At 44.5% G+C, this 19,505-nt stretch overlaps 1 protein-coding gene across 1 annotated transcript in view; it reads right to left on the reverse strand.

Moving 5' to 3' along the window:
* The window catches only part of RHEB (Ras homolog, mTORC1 binding), a 40,807-nt gene that overhangs the window by 13,617 nt on the left and 7,685 nt on the right, over nt 1–19,505 (reverse strand). Inside the window, exons 2-3 of the mRNA XM_035554360.1 lie at nt 8,055–8,126; nt 2,052–2,119 (exon numbers count right to left, since the gene is read on the reverse strand). Of these exons, the coding sequence (XP_035410253.1) occupies nt 2,052–2,119; nt 8,055–8,126 (140 nt within the window). The remainder of the gene's footprint in view (nt 1–2,051; nt 2,120–8,054; nt 8,127–19,505) is intronic.

The raw sequence follows: 19,505 nt of genomic DNA on the forward strand, positions 1-19,505 counted from the left end.
CTTAACTAGCAAATGGGAGGAAAACCTTTCATAAATCAACTTCCCAGATTCAGCCAAAAAAGATTTCAATAACAACACCTGCAAAAGTACCCTTCTTTGCCTTTAATGCTACACACTGACAGCAGCCTTCCCCCATCTTCGTTTAAATGCTAAACTGCCACTTCTGTTGGCCTTGTAACCCAAAAGTCAATATAGAAGGGGTCTGAGCTGGCCCGCATGCAAAACAGGTGAAAGTGCAACTCCGTAGCTATTTACCTTTATCTGGAATTAGTCTGGATTGCTACAGTTTGAATTCTGTTTTATACTCCTGTTCTGTGACCCCATACCAAGACTTCTGTTTAACTGAACTAGGTAAATCTGAATACGTGACCACAAAACGTAAAGAGACACAAGACCAAAAAAAAGGTAACCAAGAAAACTGATTTTTAGCTTGTTAGAAGAAAGCCTGCTATGCTTCCTGGGACTTGTAGGTCAAATAAAAAACTTTGCCAAGTGACAAAACAAACCTAGGTATAACTTTTCAAGCTGTGGCCACCTTTTCAAGAAGATAACATAAGTCTACAATATAATCTTTGCTACGCTGTATACTCAAGGACTCTCTATGGATCATTAAGCAAGACAGAATTGAGAAAAATCTGCTCAAGTCACACCTTCCATAACCCAGTATCATCTCTTCCCTCAAACCCTGTGAGCCACAGCTCAAAGTTCAAGTCACTCATAGGAAGAATCAATCCTGAAAATAACCAGACTGGGAAAAATGTTAGTTTCACATTTTCAATTTACATTAAAACAAGTCTGAAAATAAACCTCAGCAACAGAGGCATGCCACTGGTGAAGTTATGCTGCCTTCTGAGAAGGCCTTTTCTTTTTCAAAGAGAAATTTTACCTTCATCACCATGCTACAGTTTGAGATGCACACAAAGTGAAGTCTACGGGGCTTGCTCTGCTGCTCACAGCCTGCCCATCCCTCAACCTCACTCTCCTCTGCAGAATATTCCCATCAAGCAACACCTGCCCCAGTATGTGTGGTCAATATCGTGTTTCTAATCCCTTCGACAGATTACAGGATCACTGATTAACACCACAAATTAACACCACATAAATGAGGCGTGTTTATTCTTAAATCTATTCTTAAATTCTCTTCAAAGAAGGTGATCGAACATACCTAGAAGGTCACAACCCTTCTGAATACTCTCCCAGCTATAAGCAAGTGTCCTGCAGCTTTCAAGTCTTTGTGAAATGTGCTGATACTACTTAAGACTGTTTAACACTGCTCAGCTTGCAAAAACCAAAAGGCACAAGCCCAGAACTCACAGAAGCTAAGCACATGTAACCAATAAAAAGTTTAGGGTAACAATACAAGGATCTATCAGTCCCTTTTCTTTTTTAAATACACAGTCTCTCAAAAGATGAAGCACTGCTATGTGTGGAACGTGCACTCTCACCTGCAATTGCTGCCAAGCAGCACCATGTAATGAACACCTTTATTTCATGAAGCTACTGACCATGCCACAGGACGGTTGTTTATTGTCTCCTCCTGCACTCCCTGCCATTACACGAAGCTCAGAAGCATGCGAGGAACCATCACTTACTCAAAAATGTAAACAAACTGCAGTAGTTTATGGGCAGCCCAGTAAGCACTACCTACACGCATTGCTGCCTACTCTGTGCAACTATTTCATGGACACAGTCATGGTGTGTTGTAGCTGGAGAACACAAACAGGAGAAAGTCACGAAAAACTTCCCTGTGGGTTATGGAACTGGGTTATGGACCAGTTTAGTCCATACTTTGGACCTTTCAGTACATCAGAGTTAAGGCGGTTCTTTCTTCACTTTTTTTGGCATATGTACTTTAACCACTAGCTACTGGTTCAATTTCAGTAGACAGGAAAAAAAGCCTTCACATAAATACCACACAGCTCCCTGGGGACTAAGTTGGAAGCTGAACTTCAGCTTTGAATGCGTGTTCGCAACCAACTTCACTCTTCAGGAGTATGAATAGCCGTTGCCTTATCTCTGATGAAAGATTCAGAGGAAGAAAGATGACTTACTTGGCCAGCAGTGTCAACCAGCTGAAGATGATATTCTTGGCCATTTACTGTGATCAATTTTGTAAAAGCTGGAAGAAACAAGAAACACACACACACATTTCAGAATTATGAACAAGGAAGGGATCAGTAGTCACTTATCTGTGCCATCGTCAGCTGAAAGGTTAAGAAAAAACTTTAGTTAGAGACTTTAAAGTAGCTAGATCAGATTGCTGTAATTTCAACTAGCACATTTTAGGTATTGAAACTCAGAAACCTTAAAACTTCAAATTTCAAAACATTCTTATGCTGCACGCAGCAGTTCTTCCTTTAGAGTTACTTAAAAAATGAAGAGCAAAAAGCTTTTTACATGCATTTCAAAGAGACTTCCAGGCAACTGTAATTTGTGGTAACATGAGACACTTACATACAATTAGCATCAAAGCTAACTTTGAACTTAATATAGGGTATTCTCCCCAGTTTCCAAGCAGTTTAGCAAGATCAATTTCCTAAATGTAAATACCACGAGGTAAATGATCTGCATTAAAAAACTCTTTGGAGGCTAAGACATAGCCTAACTTATGAATATGCTAAAGCTAAATAATGAGAATTTAGCTAGCAGCTCACCACGGTGCTTGCACATTTGCCGTAGCTACCAGGCTGTTTAGTCCTCAGTCAGGAAGTACACTCAGTTCCTAAGAGATGAGAATTGCTTCTCTTCCCAGGATTTATGAGATGCCAACGCACTGCGAGCTGAGGAACCTTACTCAGTGTTTGTATGCAACTGCAAAAGCAAAGCGTGTCAGAGCTCTTGTGGCACAATGTACTACCGAGCACTACACAGAGCAAGCAGAGCACAGAAAGCCAGCTTCAGAGCTCTGTTTTGCCCTTAGCGTTATACTCTAATACACAGTCACGGGACAGCACACATATACTGAATAAGGTTTGTGTTGTCTCCTGGTTAAGGCACTTTTCCCAGATACTACCAGTCATGAGAAGCTGCATCTTTCATTGCAATGACGAGCAGGGAAATAGCCAACGCTGCAGTGACACGCTGATCATGTCCTCAACTGTCCCTCTGAAGCTGCAAGGCTGACTGCTCTCGATCCAGCTGTGCAATCTCCTGCCCACGCCTTCTGCGTCTTGTACAGGCTCCCGTAGAAGCTGAAGTTCGCCAGCTTTCCTCCTCCCCGCCAGCGCGTGCTGCCCTGCCAAGCCTCCACAACACACGCATTATCTCGAGTATAATGGGCTGACTCCGCGCCGAAATATCTGAAACTCTCAGTTTTGGCCCCTAGTAAATCCAAGCGCCCTTTTTAAAAAGGGGCGATCCAAACAAAGCGAAGTCCAACTAACGCAGGATGTCTACACACACACAGCACGGAGCGTGCGTGCAGTTTCTATCACGATACCAACAAGTGCAATTTGAATGAAGCCTCAAGAAAAGCTCCTACCATATCCTGCCTGCCCCCAGAGGTACAGCTGCTGCAGCACCCGTGCACACGAGCTGCTGCCAAATTGCTGTCAGGATGCTGCTGCCATTGCTGCACAGAACTGTAGGGTTAGGAAGGAAGAACCCACAAAAGCTCTTTGCTATGGCAGGGACAGAAGCCACCGCTTGTTGGAACAGATGTTAACGTGCAGGGTTGCCATACGCAGCGTCGCTGCTTCAAGTGTGAGGGAAAACAGCCTCATCTGGAGAGACATCCTGCGTTAACAGGTACCCGAACAGTAACAGCCTCTTTCCGGTCTCTTGACACCTCACACACACATCAAAGCGCTCCGTAATCAAACTAGTTTCGAGAGCCTCATGAAGTTAATATTTAAAAAGGGACTGAGACAGATGGCAGCTTTTTCAGACTATTCTGGAAGCCTAGAATAGACCAAGCAGAGACATCATCATCATCAGTACCGAAAGCAAACTGTGACAGAGATAGGGAAGGGAAACAGTGGAGGAGTCACCGCAGGCTGGGTGAAGAGAACTGTGAGCTCAGCACGGAGACTTCCAGCCCTAGGAACAGCTTACTTGGGCAGCACAAACCTCTTCTGATGCTGGCGTAATTAACAACTCCCTGGTCTTTGCTGAAGCTTTTTAAAAACACTCATGGTAAGAATTACATCCCAGGAAAAGCCTGCAGCTGTATTTAGCGAGGGTCAGTGACCCATGAGCTCCTCTCCTTGACCTTGAGGAAGCCTCCATTTCCAGGGTGATCACCTGCCATTCTGGGACATCTTGCTCGCTCCTGTGCCTACAAGCAAGACAAATGCAACCAATAACACTGTCACGGCACAGTACGGCTCTTCCTGGGATGACAAGAACAGATTTCTGCAGACCAGAACAAGTCTCTGCAGTCCACGTCATAACATGACCATCTGTGAAATGCTGCTCATCAGCTGAAGCATGGGTGAAGCCTGTTTTAGCTCGACGAAGCACACAGATCTCAGAACAGGACACGCTTACAGCACACGGCTCAAGTGGAGTTACACGAAGAAACTGCCATCCCATCCCACCTTCCCCTACAGTTGTTTCGGTTCTGGTGCACTGCTGCAACGCGGAGAATTGGGTGATGCAGTGACCAGCACGACTCCAAACAGGTGCATTCATGCAGCTAAGGGGAGTTTCAAAGGGAACTGAAGTCACGTTGTTGTCAGGGACAGATCTGCACAGCACAGCCCTGACTGCTGCTACGCCTCAGAAGCGTAACTCCCCCAGCAACTCCATCACCTGCTGGCCGCTGCTCCCCAAGACCAAGTCCATTCAGTTACACTGACACGAAGTGGTTTGCACACGCAACTCAAATGACAGCTGCTGCAAAAGCAAGCTGTTATGATTAAGAAACGTGTTCCACGCTTATGAATGCGCTTTCAGACCAACAACTCTACTGAGTAAGAGGTAGGGGAGTGGTGTGAAATGGTTCCCAGAGCTCCTGGCTGGTAAACGCAACCAGCTTATTAGGGTTCATCAGTTACTACCTTTTGCAAACCTTTCTAATTATCTTTAATCCAAGGTCAGTGCCTATCACGAATCCCTCAGGACATCTTTTATAACACCGAGATGTGTAATACAACAGAGCTATTTTGGGTTTTTCTCAGCAGCCTCATTTACACCCCTTGAGAAGGCCACTCAGCAGCAGCTTCTGGGAAGCAGCAGACTGTCACCTTCCAGTGCAGCCGGCCTGACACCAGGGAGAAGCTGGGCCTTAAGGATGCTTCTAGCAGCCCATCCAAACCTCTACGTATTGCCTCCACAGCTACTAGGTGCCTCCAGACCCCTCCCCTTTTCTAATACATTTTTAATCACCATTGTATTTAAAAAAAGGGGGGGAGATGGAGATAGAAAGCCCCCAGGGGAAGAATCCTTCCCCCAGGGAGCTACCAAGCCTCTTGAGGGCAGAAGGGGCAGGCGAGTCACAGCACGGTGCTGGAGACCTCTCCAAGGGTGCCATGAAAAGCAGAAGGCAGCCAGGCAGGCTGGAGAAAACATTTGTGAGATGCAGGCAAGACGCAGCTTTCCTGCAACGCAAAGTCACTGAATTAATGATAACCGAAGAGATCCCTGCAAAGACGGGGGCAGGGGGAGCTGTGGGCACGTCTTCATTTTCAGTTCCTTCTGACCTATTTGCTTTGAGCTCCAAATTAAGATTCTTGGTTTTATTCCAATAAAAATTTAAGAGTTTAAAATTCTTCTGGTCTTCGGGGAAGCGCACAATAGAAGAACGCCTGAGTTCATCTGCCTCCATCCAGCTCCGCATCCACGCAGACTCCTTCCACGCACTCCTGCTCTGCAGTGGTTTTTCTTCTCTTTCCAAGATTTCCTCACGTAATTGTTCCACTGGTTTCTCAACCTGGCTGTCTCAAGAATAGCCACCCATCATAGCGTCACTCTTGTTGGGACATTAGGAAGAGGAAATTCTGTTTTGCTAAGCAATTAACTCACCTCCACCGCTGCCACAAAATGGCACAAGTTACTCTTCCCGATGCACAAGTTTATTAGAAGCAACTGAATTCAACATGCTTATTAACTTAGATAAACTAACTTTTCTGGTTCTAATGTAATATAAACAAAGCAAAATGCAGCAGAGAAGAAGTGCTGACTTTAATGAACATTAAGTGAAACCCGATGCAGCTGATTTTCGCTGCACCACTTCCAAAGAAGGTAAAGATTTTTACATTGGAAAAGGAAACTGCTGGAATATTAGGTCATGTTCTTATAGTTCAAGGCTTATATTCTATGCGTCTTGTTCCTGTGAGAGCTTAACTATAGCTTGCTTTCTATGCAGCTTAATTTTAGACTCAATTTCTCATGCAAGGTATATTATTTGAGGACAAAAATTACAAAGACTAAGCTAACACCAGTACTGCAGTTTCCTACCCTTTCATCAGTGCTGTTAAAATATTTTGATGATTATCAATAACAATTTCTGGAGGCAAAACAGAAATCACATAGGCCAGACCACTCTTCAGCCTGTATTTTTTTTTTCCGATCACTCTATGAAAGTTAAAAGGTTTTACAGGCTGCTATAAAGCACTGAAGAAATGCAACATCCTTCATCATCATCCCTTGCACATGAACTTGGATTTCTGAACCCCTTTTCCCAGTATTGTTAATTGGATTCAAAATTACACGCAAGGAAAGCATGGAGAGTTGATTACACATGTCGTGCCTTATGACCTCAGCCAGAATCAGAAGCATACAGCTAGAGGTGTCAAAAGACTTGACTGATTAAGAAATTATATTTAGAAAAAGCGTGTGAAAGATTAAGAACTTAAGTCAAAAGAAGGATTTTATACTAGGACAGACTTCCTACTGTTTTGAACCTCACGGCACATCTTGTAGGTTTTCAACCCCTACTTCCCAGTGACACATTCTGTAGCCAGAATGGACCTTCAATTCTCTACCTTTCAGAGAGCAAATTCCTCCAGCGATACCGCAGATCACAAGACTTGCGCCACAAGAATAATGCTGTTTGTTTTCTGAACAAACACGAAATCATGCGAAATGTTCAGCTTTTTCAAGATGTCCCCATGCCCAAAGTTTTCATGGCCATGACATACTTAGTGTTCTGCGCTCCGAGAAAGTGAGCGCTGCCAACTAAAAGAGCCAAATAAGTGCAGAATTCATGCACAGCTGAATTATCCACATGCATGTAATCAAGCTCAGTAGTCAACAAAGATTCTAACCAAATCCAGGCGTAGACTAACTCTGGGTGTGATGTTTTAAATGAGTACTTTTTCATATAGTTAAATGCTACCAGTGACAGATGTGGAACTAGAGAGCACAGGAGTTACGGACAATAGGTTTCTGTGGACAAGAGTTTGTAAAGGATGAGACAAGCACATGTTTTGCCAAGGTGTCAAAATCCTAAAACGAGATACACAGACTCTCTCCACACTTTGGAGACAGGCTTTGACTCCTTGCATCTCAAATCACTTCCATATACATGCAGAAAACTACAAGATTACATAAATACGTCACATTTTTATAGTGCAGACAATGAAAAACTACCTGTCCCAATTATTGCCAAGATTTAAAATACTGAAATCTAACGCACAATATCTCATTTGTTAATGGCTTTAATTCAAAACAAACCTTATTATAATTCTAACAAAGTAAAACAGGATGATGGAAACTGTTTAAGAGAGCCATAGAAGGACTAACAGATCACTCGTCAAAAGGCAAATTATCCAGCTTGATTTGCTAAAGCAAAGCAGGAGATTCTTCAGAAAGCAGTGTTTGAATTTTAGTTCCAAACAGTAAAATAATCCTGAATAAAATGTGCTGATGGCCACCGACTCCTAATTGTTATGACATTAGTCAAAAAGTAATCTTGTACTGATGACTACTTCATTCCAACTTCCAGACTAACACACAGACTCAACATCCTAGTGCGTTAATTCAACTTGAACTTAAACATTAAAGTAACGAGCTGCAATGTTAAAATACATATTATTTATATAGGCATTTACATAATCATGACTTCTAACAAAACTAGCTACAGAAGAGAAGCTTATCAGTTATTTACTTACTGTTCTCTATGGTTGGATCATATGAATCAACGAACTGCCCTTCCACAAACTGAATCGTCAGTGAAGATTTTCCTGTAAAGCAAGGAAAAAAAATCATGGGTATTGAAACAAGTCTGCAGGCTGTTATCACTTTACATTTGGTAGCAGACAGAGTAATTTTTATTTTTTATTTTCTTACAAGAGCTAATATGATCTTTGTACGGTACACGTAAACTATCTATACACAACAACTGACCTATTTTTAAATTAAGTGCCTATTCCTAGGCAACCTAGTCTCCTGAACTTACACCAACAACGCTGCAAAAACTACTCAGCGTGTGTTCTGCTTTTGTTTTAACACAGATCCTACAGCATTATTTAAATGCTTCTTCCAGTTGAAACAAATCTAAAAGTTGCAGAGTCCAACCCTCATAAAACCAAATTTAACGAAGCGTTATAATCAGAAGGTTCTTCCATCCAGAAACAAGGAAAACCAGAAATAATTTTCAGTCATCGCATGGAAAACTAGTCACTTGGATAGCATTAACTAAATTTGGGTTGACTAGAAGACTGGACATCTTTCCCTTGACAAAAGGATGATCTCAAGAGCTTTGAGGTCAATATACCCTCCTCTTCTACTCATCCTCTTAACGCCCCACGACAACAGAGCAGTGGATGCAGTACTTCAAGCATAGCAATTGAGGAGGCATCCTTGGATTTTTATTTTTTTAAAGCAATTTAGCAGCAGCTTTTGCAGACGACTCAACATTCCCAGTTTCCATGATGCTGATCGGATCACACACTCCCAGTAAAGAATAAAACAAAATGTACTTAATAACAAATAAAAAAAAAAGGAAACTTAGTCTTGAAAGATTTTACAAGACGATAAACAAAAACGAATCACATATGTTGACCATAAGTAACTTTAAAGCTCTGAAAAAAGATGTTTCAAAGCATTACCAAAGCCTTAGCGCAATTTCCATTACAGCACATCATCTACATTTGGGAATCCACTAGATCCTATTACATCATGTTTACTGGACAAATATACTCTTATAAAGATTGCCAAGTGTGTTAGCTGCCTTTGGATGAGTACACACTGTGTTCCTTTATGCTTCTTGCTGATGAAAGTATAAACAAAATATGACCCCAAGTTAAAATTTAGCATCAAGACCATCCTACTCAGTAGAAGCATTTCAGTGACATCAACGATAATTGATATTTCGGGTGAGCCAGTCTGCAGTAAAACTATTTTCCTGAATTAATTGCTTTGTATAAAGATTGTCCACTGGCAGTGCTTCAACCACGCTATGTTTACACTTTGCTGGAGAAAAAGTTCCTTCCAAGCATTCCTAAAGGAGATATGAGAACAGTTTTCCATTTTTTCCCCTTGTTCTTGCTTCTTCATACAAGGCTCTTGACCTGTTCACATTCAAATTTTTTACTTTTTATGTCACATACTTATGAAATCGTTTTGCTAACAGCATGCTAAAAATTACAAGTCAGACAAATAAGGTAAAGGATGAAAGTGGTGCAAGGGCAGTTCAGTATCTACACATGAAGTCAACTCCTTCATTAACTGCAATGCTTTCCGGACTTATTTCTGCAGACACTGAGGAAGAAAATGTTATGGAGTATCATCATTTGGGATCTTGCGATTAAAGAAAGCCATAACCTTCATCAACTCGCTGCTTAGCTTATTTAACATCGCTTCCCAGCTCTGCCACGCTCTCCCTTTGCTGTCTCCTATCAGTCTTGGTGGTTTATTCAAAAACCAGCACGCAACCTTTTGAAAGCTTTTTTTTTTTTAAAAAAAATCAAATTCTTAGATATCTTTTTCTGATACAACAGTGCAAGTAAAGGTATCATACCCAGTGCGCATCAGCTTACAGAGAACACTGTACTGTAAACTGTTGCTTCAGCAAGGAGAGGGGGGGGGGGGGGGGGGGCATAAAAGCAACCCTGCACATCTGAAATCGTCCCGGTCAGGACAGGCTTAGGACCGAGTCTATCCATCCCAGCAGCTATCTGCAAGCGCGTGCATATTAGACACCACTTAGAAGGCAACGAACTTGCAAGCTATTTCTTCTTCAACTGTCAGTTTGCGAAGCTGCTACTCAAAGCTCGTGGTTCCGCGCTCTTTGCCAATGCCATTGAATGGTTTGGGTTGGAAGGGACCTTAAAGACCACCCAGCTCCAACCCCTGCCATGGGCAGGGATGCCGCCCACTAGACCAGGTTGCCCAGGGCCTCGTCCAACCTGGTCTCGAACACCTCCAGGGATGGGGCATCCACAGTTTCTCTGGGCAATAATACCAGGAGGTTAAATACTTTGTTTTAAAACAAAGCTAGGTATTCCTATATTAGACTGTTGTATCTTTTTTTTCGTAAGTTTTCCACCTAGAAGGACAGAGAAGTTAAGCACAGATCATTGCTGAACAGTTTTCCCCCTAAGAAGGATCCTAAACTGAAAGGCATGACTGCTACCGGCTGTGCTAAGTTTGGAAACTGAGTACTAGGAAGGAGTCGGAGCCAACAGCAAATGCTGCATGTAACATCCAGCTGTATTAATTACTGCTTTCCTCCCAACACTGAAAGGGAAAGAAACAAACCAAAAAAAAAGACTACAGCAGTATTCCACCACTCTCCTCCTAATTTCCTCCAAACTCCCTAACAAACCTGCTGCAATGCCATGTCTGTGATCCCAAATGACGCCTGCTTTCCTCCCTGAGCCACAGGGAAGCCCCCCAGCCTTAGGGTCAGCCACGTACCCCACGGGTAAACACACACAGCAGCATCCCGCTGCAGCAAGGCTCCCAAGGCAGGCACCAAAAATTAGGAGCCTACGTCATTACCAGCCCCCGTGCCACGTCCCAGCCCATGCCCGGGAAGCATGCAGGACTGTGTCAACAACAGCTCGGCTTGAACTTTGTCCCACAGGTTTTATTCCAGGCCTTTGAACCACGCTCACGGACAGAGAGGAGAATTCAGGTCACCGCTGAGCTCCTATCTCCTCTTTCCCCAGAAAGATCAGGCAACTCCACTCTCGGTTTTCGGAGAATTCCAACGTAAATGCACAGCCCGCCAGGCACGGGCCAAGGAAAGGCACCCAGCTGTGCTCTGCCTGCCGTGCTCACTGCACCTTGTGCTCTGCAGGCAACGGGGAAAGGGGGAACGATACAAACCAACCGTACTCACACCACTCATACACAGCCTAGAGGACCAAAGAGCCAGGCGGCTTACACCACGCTCTGTTACTCGAGGGTGCATGCCTCAAAAGAGGCCCAGCTCTCGCATGCCCTCGTTGGGAACAGACGCTGAGTGCTTTTTTGGTTTGCTAAGCTTTTCCTCGCATTATCCTCCGCAACGGTACTTTTCCTGCCTTCAAGTTTTAGGGAAATAAACATCCGTGGAAACCAAAAGGAGAAGCGTCATGAGCAGGAGCAAGGCGACGGCTGCTGGGAGCAGCTCCCCAAACTGATGCAGACCTGTGAGTTTCAGATGAGACGCATAAAAACCTTACTGGAGGAAGATTACGGTTTAACCTTCTGATCCTCCATTCAGCATCACAGAGCTTAAATTCCAAAGAAATGAATGAATCAAGTAAGGGCAGCACCAGGGCAGGGCAACGGGATAACTCCTCCAGCTATACTTGGTTGTTGTAGCTCAAAGGGCTGGACATTTTACGGCAAAGGAGTTGTAAGCAAAACCCTACAGCTTTCCTGACCTCCCTCTCCCTGGAGGGATGGGAGAGGAAGAATTCAGAGGGATGGATTTGGTGGTCTAGAATCCACATCCCAGGTGGCTGGAAGCTCAGCTGAAGTTGTCCAGAAGTATCAGACATTTATGATTTGATGCTGGAGTGGTACAGAAAAAAAGTTTTCTACTGTTAAAAGAGAAAAGGAACAATTTCCAGAGAGAAAACCATTTCAAAAAAAATAAGCTGCCGCGTTTCTATTCACACAATAGACCACCTGCTAAATAACGCGGAGCAGACCACATCAGCTACAAACGCCATTGCAACTGTCAGGGCAAACCAACTGAGTTTTTTACTCATCCTCTTACTTCTTGGACAAGAGCTGTGGTACTTAGTCTACCCTTAAATTTCGGGCTACACAACACAAGGCAGTTTACCACGAACATGAGCAACCCAGCCCGCGTGTGTTCATCAGCAGGCGGTCTCCTGAAAGAGGACATCACCTCTTCGGTGTGCCACCGGCCCGCCAACCCCTCCCCACGTCCACAGGCAGAGGGGATGCCCAGCTGAAAGTCTCATCTGCTGCCAACTTCCCCCCCGAAAGATCTCCCCAGGAGACAGAAATGATGCAAGCGGCCAGCCAGGCAGGCGAACAATGGCCCCACAAGCAAGGCATTGTGCAAGCTCGGCCCCGCAGCCGCCCCCTAACGCGGCACCGCCACGATGACGGCCACGGGCAGCGCAGTTTGAGCTGAACAGGGAGGATTTCTGAACGCTAGAAACGGGCTGCACGAGCCATCGGTAAAAAATACGATGGGGTCAAGAGCGACAGCTACTGAGGAGTTGCACTTCCCTGTTCCGCTCGGATTTTAGGTGCCCGTGGTTTCTTTAATCCGTCTTTTTCACAGAAATGCCTGCTTATGCGCTGTGCTTAACTATTAAACACTGAACGGCTGGCAGCATCTAACCCATTCATACCACAAGCCCAGCATCTTACAGAAGTCAGTCTCTGAGTCGATCTACTCCTGCCTACAGGACAAATCAGTTTAGATTTTGTCAAAGAAAGTTCGAGGAATTTCATAATAAAATGCTATCCGTGGTATTAAATCAGATAACCCTCCTGCACACCAGAACGGCAGCATCTCACACGCATTGATACTCAACTTGCTGTGTTGCACAAAGATTAAGATTTCATACGTAGTTATATTTAACTTGAATGTTGGGACCTTGATCTTTTTAAAAAATTGGAATACCAAGACGCGCAAAACGGAGCCCCCAGCACCTCCCCAGGGCAGATTGTCTCCTTGTCCTCAGAGCGCAGAAGAGGACCGAGATGGAAGGTTCAACCGGGTAGCAAAGGGAATTGTAGAACTGGTCTTGGACAACAATCTTTTCACAAGATAGTAGATCTCAAATTCATTATTAGCTCACCATTCATCCCAGACTTCATCATTAGCAATTCTCTATGGTTAATTAAGACTTTTCTAACTCTCAGGTACTAACTACAGCTATCCAGCTGCTATTTTGCTGACCACCGCTATGCAGCTCAGTAAATCATTCTAACGGCTAGAGAAATATCTGGGTCAATGGAGAATTCTGTTCCTAAACTTCTGAAGACAATACAACGAGTTGTGTTTTACTCAGATACAACTTAGTTCTATTAATACTACTTTTAATTACGAGGAATTATCACCTATAGTCATAGCACATACATCTATTTTGAGATGCAGTTTTACCCATTTTGTAGTGATTTCCTTGTGACATCAACAGTATGGTAACAGGATTGAAAAAAAGATCCTCTCACACTTCCAGAGAAGAATCTCTGACACAGCCTTAGAGCTCAATTGCTGCACTTCTGATATTCATGCTCAATTCACAACTCCAGGACTGGTGGCACTCCTCTCAAGGTGCTATCGGAGCTTTCTCAAGGACAAACTACAAGATTTGTACTTACAAATCCTCAAACAGCAGATGTGTGAGAACCTCAGCGAAACAACTTTTGGTTAAGTAGCGAGGGACCTCAGGAACAGAAGAGACCCTAATGACAACTGGAACAGTAGTTCAGGACAACGCTAGCTCTTTTTCAACTTCTGTGGCACTTCATGCTGTTGCTACAACCGCTCCCTGCCCTCTCCTGATCTACTTTCCCATCAGGACATAAGGCAAGGTATTTGAGGTCTCAGGCAAGGTATTGTAGCACGAACCACTCCTACTGCAGAAGACGACGTTCACGTAACAGCCGATAGTATGAAGAACACAAGCCTGGAGGAAGAACAGGACACGTGCTTGTTTCCCTTCCTCCTGCGTTGCACAACCTTTCTGAGGTTTATCAAAGGTATTCCTCTGCAAGCCAGAAGCAATCTGAGAGTCCCTTTGAACGGAAGTCAGACGGCTTCCTCATTTCCTTCACATTTCAAAGCAGGCAAACTCACATGCGTTTGTGCAGGCCCTCGCTAGGTTGCCAGCAACAAGCCTTTGAAACACAAACCACGAAGTCCTAATAATGCTCTCTAGATAAAATTTTCTCTAAGGAAAGCAGGAAATCCCTGATGTGGAACAACCACTTTGCTCTATCCAGGGGCAGTGCTCACCCTTCCATGTTCACCTACAGGTTGTTGCAATGCACTGGGCGTCAAGGGAAGTACTTCGAGAAAAATTCTGGTGTTTTAATGCAACAGCTTAGTTGACACTTCCACATGTCCATTTTGCCTCGTTTAAGTCACCAACCTCATCAGATGATTATCAGAAGATAAGTTTCAGGTATTTTAGTACACAGTGCAGTTACCTCTGCTTCTTACCTTTGCCAGCAGAAAAAGAGTGACGCAGTTTGCCTGATATTTCCCTTTCAATAAAGGATTTTAATTTCACATGCTAACTATCGGTTGTTAAAGACGGAAAAGCTGCTACAAGGCTTTAAAAAAAAAATCCAGAAGCTTGTATGGCATGCATCTCACCTAGCCACAGTATTCACAGATGGTTGCATTAAAGGTGCTTTAAACAGCTCAGGTGAACTGCATCCTGGACCCTCCCCACAACCAAGGAAATTCAGACATTCACTTGTGCAGATAAACAAAGTCCTCTGGATTCTCTTCAGACTGCCTGCAGACACCCTGCATCCCTGCAGCTCCATGGCTAAAGCATTTAAGGTGACAGCAGAAACTCAGGGGTAACTCAACCTGCCAGGCACGTGCTGCTACCCTGATTAGTGAGTTTACTGCTAAACTAAATGTTTGGTGTTACAGTTTGATATGCTGTACTCTGAAAGGGAAGCTTGTTAAACTTAAAAATCAGACCCTAATGTTTTAGTTTATGACACACTTGGAGGGAAAGACTCAACCTTACACTGATTTTTTCCCCCCAAGAGGCCAAATTTAACTCAGTGCTGGGTAGAAGTCAAGTCCATTCTCCCTGTGCACACACTTCAGGCAGATAATTAGGGACCTGAATAAACCTACCTTTCCTTGGATCACTGGGTATGTGTAACATGAAATGCCTTTGAAAAATCCTTCCAGTAACTGCCATTGTTTCATCATTAAACCAGCTTTAAAAATCTGTGCCATTAGAAATAAAAACGTCTCTTGCTTTAAAGCATTCCACGCATTCCCCGTTTTCAGCTTCAAAGTTTCAGTTTCAACACAAAGCAACTCCCAGCTTCCAGTCAGTTCCTTCCTGAAGCTAGGGCTTACTGGGGCGTACAACTTAAATTACCTTTTTGCAAGTCAGAAATATCAGGACGAGGAGGTTTTAGCACTTCTTCAACAGGCAGACCTTCCTGAAGCTACCAGCACTAGCTCCCCATCCGCGGTACAGGTAGGAACTGCACCTGCAGCACCGCTGAATTCAGCCACAGTGGTTACGAGCTACGTTCCACGCACGCTGCAGGTGATAAAACAACTGTTTGGGTTCACAGCAGGTTTGCAGACATTTTCCTTATTCCGTTTCTACACAACTGGCTGAAGCTAACACCAGCCACAGTGAGTCACGTGCTGCCGGTCGCCTGGTGCGACAGCACGCCATCGAACAACACGGAGCGCGTCTTTCTACCCAAACTTTGCATTTCGGTTAGACGGCAGGATGAACTCCTCCCTATTTCCTCGTGCTGTACATCTCACTGCTTTAAGCCACCTGATCTACACCACCAACAGAAAACCTCAACAGCACAGAACCCTCGTCAATACGAAAGACCTCAGTCTGCGTGTCAGTGAAACGGTTGAAAGGTCCTCCCTACGGATATGAGGACCAGGGCCGCAGCATTCACCGTGCCCAAAGCTGTGCCCACCACGTCTCACTGCTGCTCACAACCACCCCCAAGCAGAAGGCTAAGTCTCTGAAAGCGTCAGTGAATTTTTCCTGGCATTATTTTAAAAAGGAAAGCCCAGGAGATTGACCCCAAGCACATCGTAACACCGAGTGAATTGTAGGAAATGCAACTGAAATGGTGGGGAATGGGCCCTCGTGTGTGTGTAAAGGCACACAGAGGTATAACTGTACGATAATCACTAGAGGATCTTTGCAACAAAAGGTGGTTTCAGCCTCGGACAGGCTGTATCGCTCTAAAATTGCCAGTCAATGTAACCTGCTCTTCTGTCTTTGCTGATGGTCCAAAGTCTGGTGAACCCGATGTCAACAACTGCTAGCGCTGCACGTGGCAGCCAAAACCCACCTTTCGTGGAAAGCCCGCTGCTACCAGCGGTCAGGACGGGCACGGAGCACCATTTCCCTGCCGCGTCCTGCGCTGCGGGGTGTTCCCAAAGCTGCACGAAGCAGGAACCGAGGTACCCACCCTGACGAGACGAAGATCTCCGAGCATGAAACAGAAATGGCGTTTAGGGCTACAGACAAGGATCAGCGCTGCTCCTCTCTCCCGCCAGCAGTGCAGGACATGGTGAACTCCACTGTGCCTCTGTCAGCAGATGCACAGGTAGACATTGCTTAGTGACCATAAAGTTGAGTCTTGACAACTTTAATTCTTCTGCACCAGCCCGGGAAGCAGCAGGTCAGGGCACAAGCACACTGCCACAGCTGCTACAAGGACACAACGTCACCGCTAGTAACACGTGGGAGTCCCTGCTGTGATCTACGCAAACCCATGCAACACTACAGCCAGAACACCTGAAACAGCATTTCCCTTTACAAAAAGCTTTCCCCCATGCCTTGATATCAACTTTTTAACGGTACTGTTGTCTCTCCTCCAACTCAGTTCTAGATCTTTGAACTAACTTTACGTGCACCTTGGATGTTCTCTCCACTTAGGTGCCAAGTTCCTTCCCTCCGTACTAATCAGGGCTGCATACAGCTACAATCAGTTAAATGGCACCTTCAGAGCACTTTACACAGCCAGAGCTGGTCGGTGACACCTCCTCGCTGATTCTGATTGCAAGCCTCGTCTTTTTACGCACTTACCCCTTTTCTAGGTTATCCTTCACACCTATACAACATACTCCACACTGTAAAACCTACAAAAATGACTGAGAAAGGATTTTGTGTAGAAGAGGAACATAACAGAGCAGGCTCTGAAAACAGAAGAAAATCTGTTAACGGTAAGGAATGTTCAAAGTAATGATATGCTAAAATCACAGCATGACAGACAGGTAAAACATCCGGAAAAAAAGCCCGCAGAAGTAAGAATAACACCACAGAGTACTGAATAACCTAGTGGAAGAGTCACCAACCTTGGGAAACGTTAAGGTAACGTAAGCCAAGGACAGATCTAACATGACACAGTTGATTTTGTCATAGGGCAGAGAAGATGGAATAGGTAACCCATGATTTCAATAATATTATAAACATTTTGCCTGTTGTGACAGCCAGCTGGCTTTCTCACCTTCTGAACCAGTGCATATCCATCTGTTGGCTCATACAGTTTTTTAAATCTATCCTTAGTGCTTAAACCATCTAGTACAAAAAGGTCACAGAACAGAACTCTGATCTTTGCAAGGAACAAGAAAAAAAAAACCAACAGAACAAACAGCAAAAAAATGAATCCCCCCCAACCACCTCAAAAAAAAAAAAAACAACACCAGGGAAGTAACTGATGACGACACCTGTAACCCGGCATTAAACTATTTTTACATTTAGACTGTCTTTCACAAGTGAAATGTCTCCCAGCCGGTCCAGCTCCAGCACACAACGAAGTTCTTGCCAACGGGAGCTGGATTTTCCAGCTCCCAGCACTCAGCTGGCACGGCCGTGCAGCTTGGAGCAGAAGAGGAATATCAGGCTACAGCTCAAGGCCCCCAAGCTTCAGGCCGACCTTCACAGACAGAGCAGCACGCTGCATTTGTCTGCCGTGCGAGTCCTGCACACCGACACAAAATTCTCCAAGTGTGGCAGTGGTTATTAGTCAGCTGTTATCCTGTTAAATCATAAGTTAATCCGGTTAATCGTAAATTCAAGTCTATTTTAAACACTATCTAAGAAGCTAGCTACATGACATCTGCTTGGCAGAAATGGGTAAAACACAAACTACTAAAGGCCAGTAGACGAAGGGCAAAGATTTACCGTAGGTACAGCAAAGCCTTTCAGAAAGGGCTTATATCCTTAGCCTTATTATTTGGAAAATAACTCCCACCTTCATTTTTGGCTGCTACGGTTCCACGCTGTAAGAAGTGCAGGGGCACGGCCCAACTTCCCCCGCAAGGAGCTGCCCTTCAGACTTGGCTGCACGCACCCCGCTCACACACCATGCTTTTTTCTCCTCCCCAGCCCCCGCCTTTAAACCCTTTCACCCTTTGGCACACACGGCCCGTGCCCACATAAGCAGCTGGATGCCAAAGTAACGGGATGTTCAAATGACCTTCGGAACAAACAGCAGTACACCCAACAGCCCCACCGTTAGCTGTAAATTATGAATGAGAACGGCTTTTTAAGATCACAATCTTGCCTGGAAATCCTAAGAGAGAAGGCATCATCTTATTTATCCGCAGCACCATTACCTTGCACTTGTTCCGAGTGGTTTGTGTTGACAAAAGCACAGCCCAACGCTTTGGAACACCATCTGAGATGCTCACCTAGCAGACATTTCAACAAGCTACTCACTGAAACGCTGGCACTTTCACTTCGCTCCTCCTCTGTCCTACCACCACACTTCTGCAGATGAGTGGGGACAAGCAGAAGAATACTTCAGGTGTCATAAGGCTCCCACTCAGAAAGAGAGACCACAAACATATCTTGCGTTTAAACAATTGTTAGATTTAAGTTTAGCAACCAACAAGAGATTTGTCAAGAACTTTGACAAACGCGAAGGAAGTTAAAATAGCGCCGTTAACACCTCTCCTTAGAATTTATTCACCAGCACCAAGCCACGTGGATGAAGCAGAACATCTATTAGAAACGGACACCTCCCAAGACAGCAAGGCAGAAGACAGTACTGCAGCAAACGAAGGAAGAGTGCTTGCTTATGTGCAAGTTTCAGAGCAGAAACTTCCAGTTCTAGCTCAAAATGGTGATTCTGAAACAGATTTTAGAACACCAAGGATTTGTTATTAATGGTAGACCAAGCCTTAACGCAAAACACACTCTACTGCACTAATGTCAAGTGCCTGATTGTTTTGACAGCTTGTGGGACAGATTTAATGGGAGTTTTCCTACACATGATGCATCCCAGCGCTTCTGCGTGGAGCAAGAGTACCTTTAAAGGAGGTCATACATCTTGAAGGAAGTTTTGGCAATACAATCTGACAAGCTGTTGAAGCCAGACAGATGTATCCCACTAACTCAGGAGACAACGCTGTCAAGGGACACTTTAATAGCATAATTTCGCTTTGCACTTGCACA

Source organism: Cygnus atratus, chromosome 2, assembly GCF_013377495.2.
Source record: "Cygnus atratus isolate AKBS03 ecotype Queensland, Australia chromosome 2, CAtr_DNAZoo_HiC_assembly, whole genome shotgun sequence".
In the NCBI taxonomy this organism is placed as follows: Eukaryota; Metazoa; Chordata; class Aves; order Anseriformes; family Anatidae; genus Cygnus; species Cygnus atratus.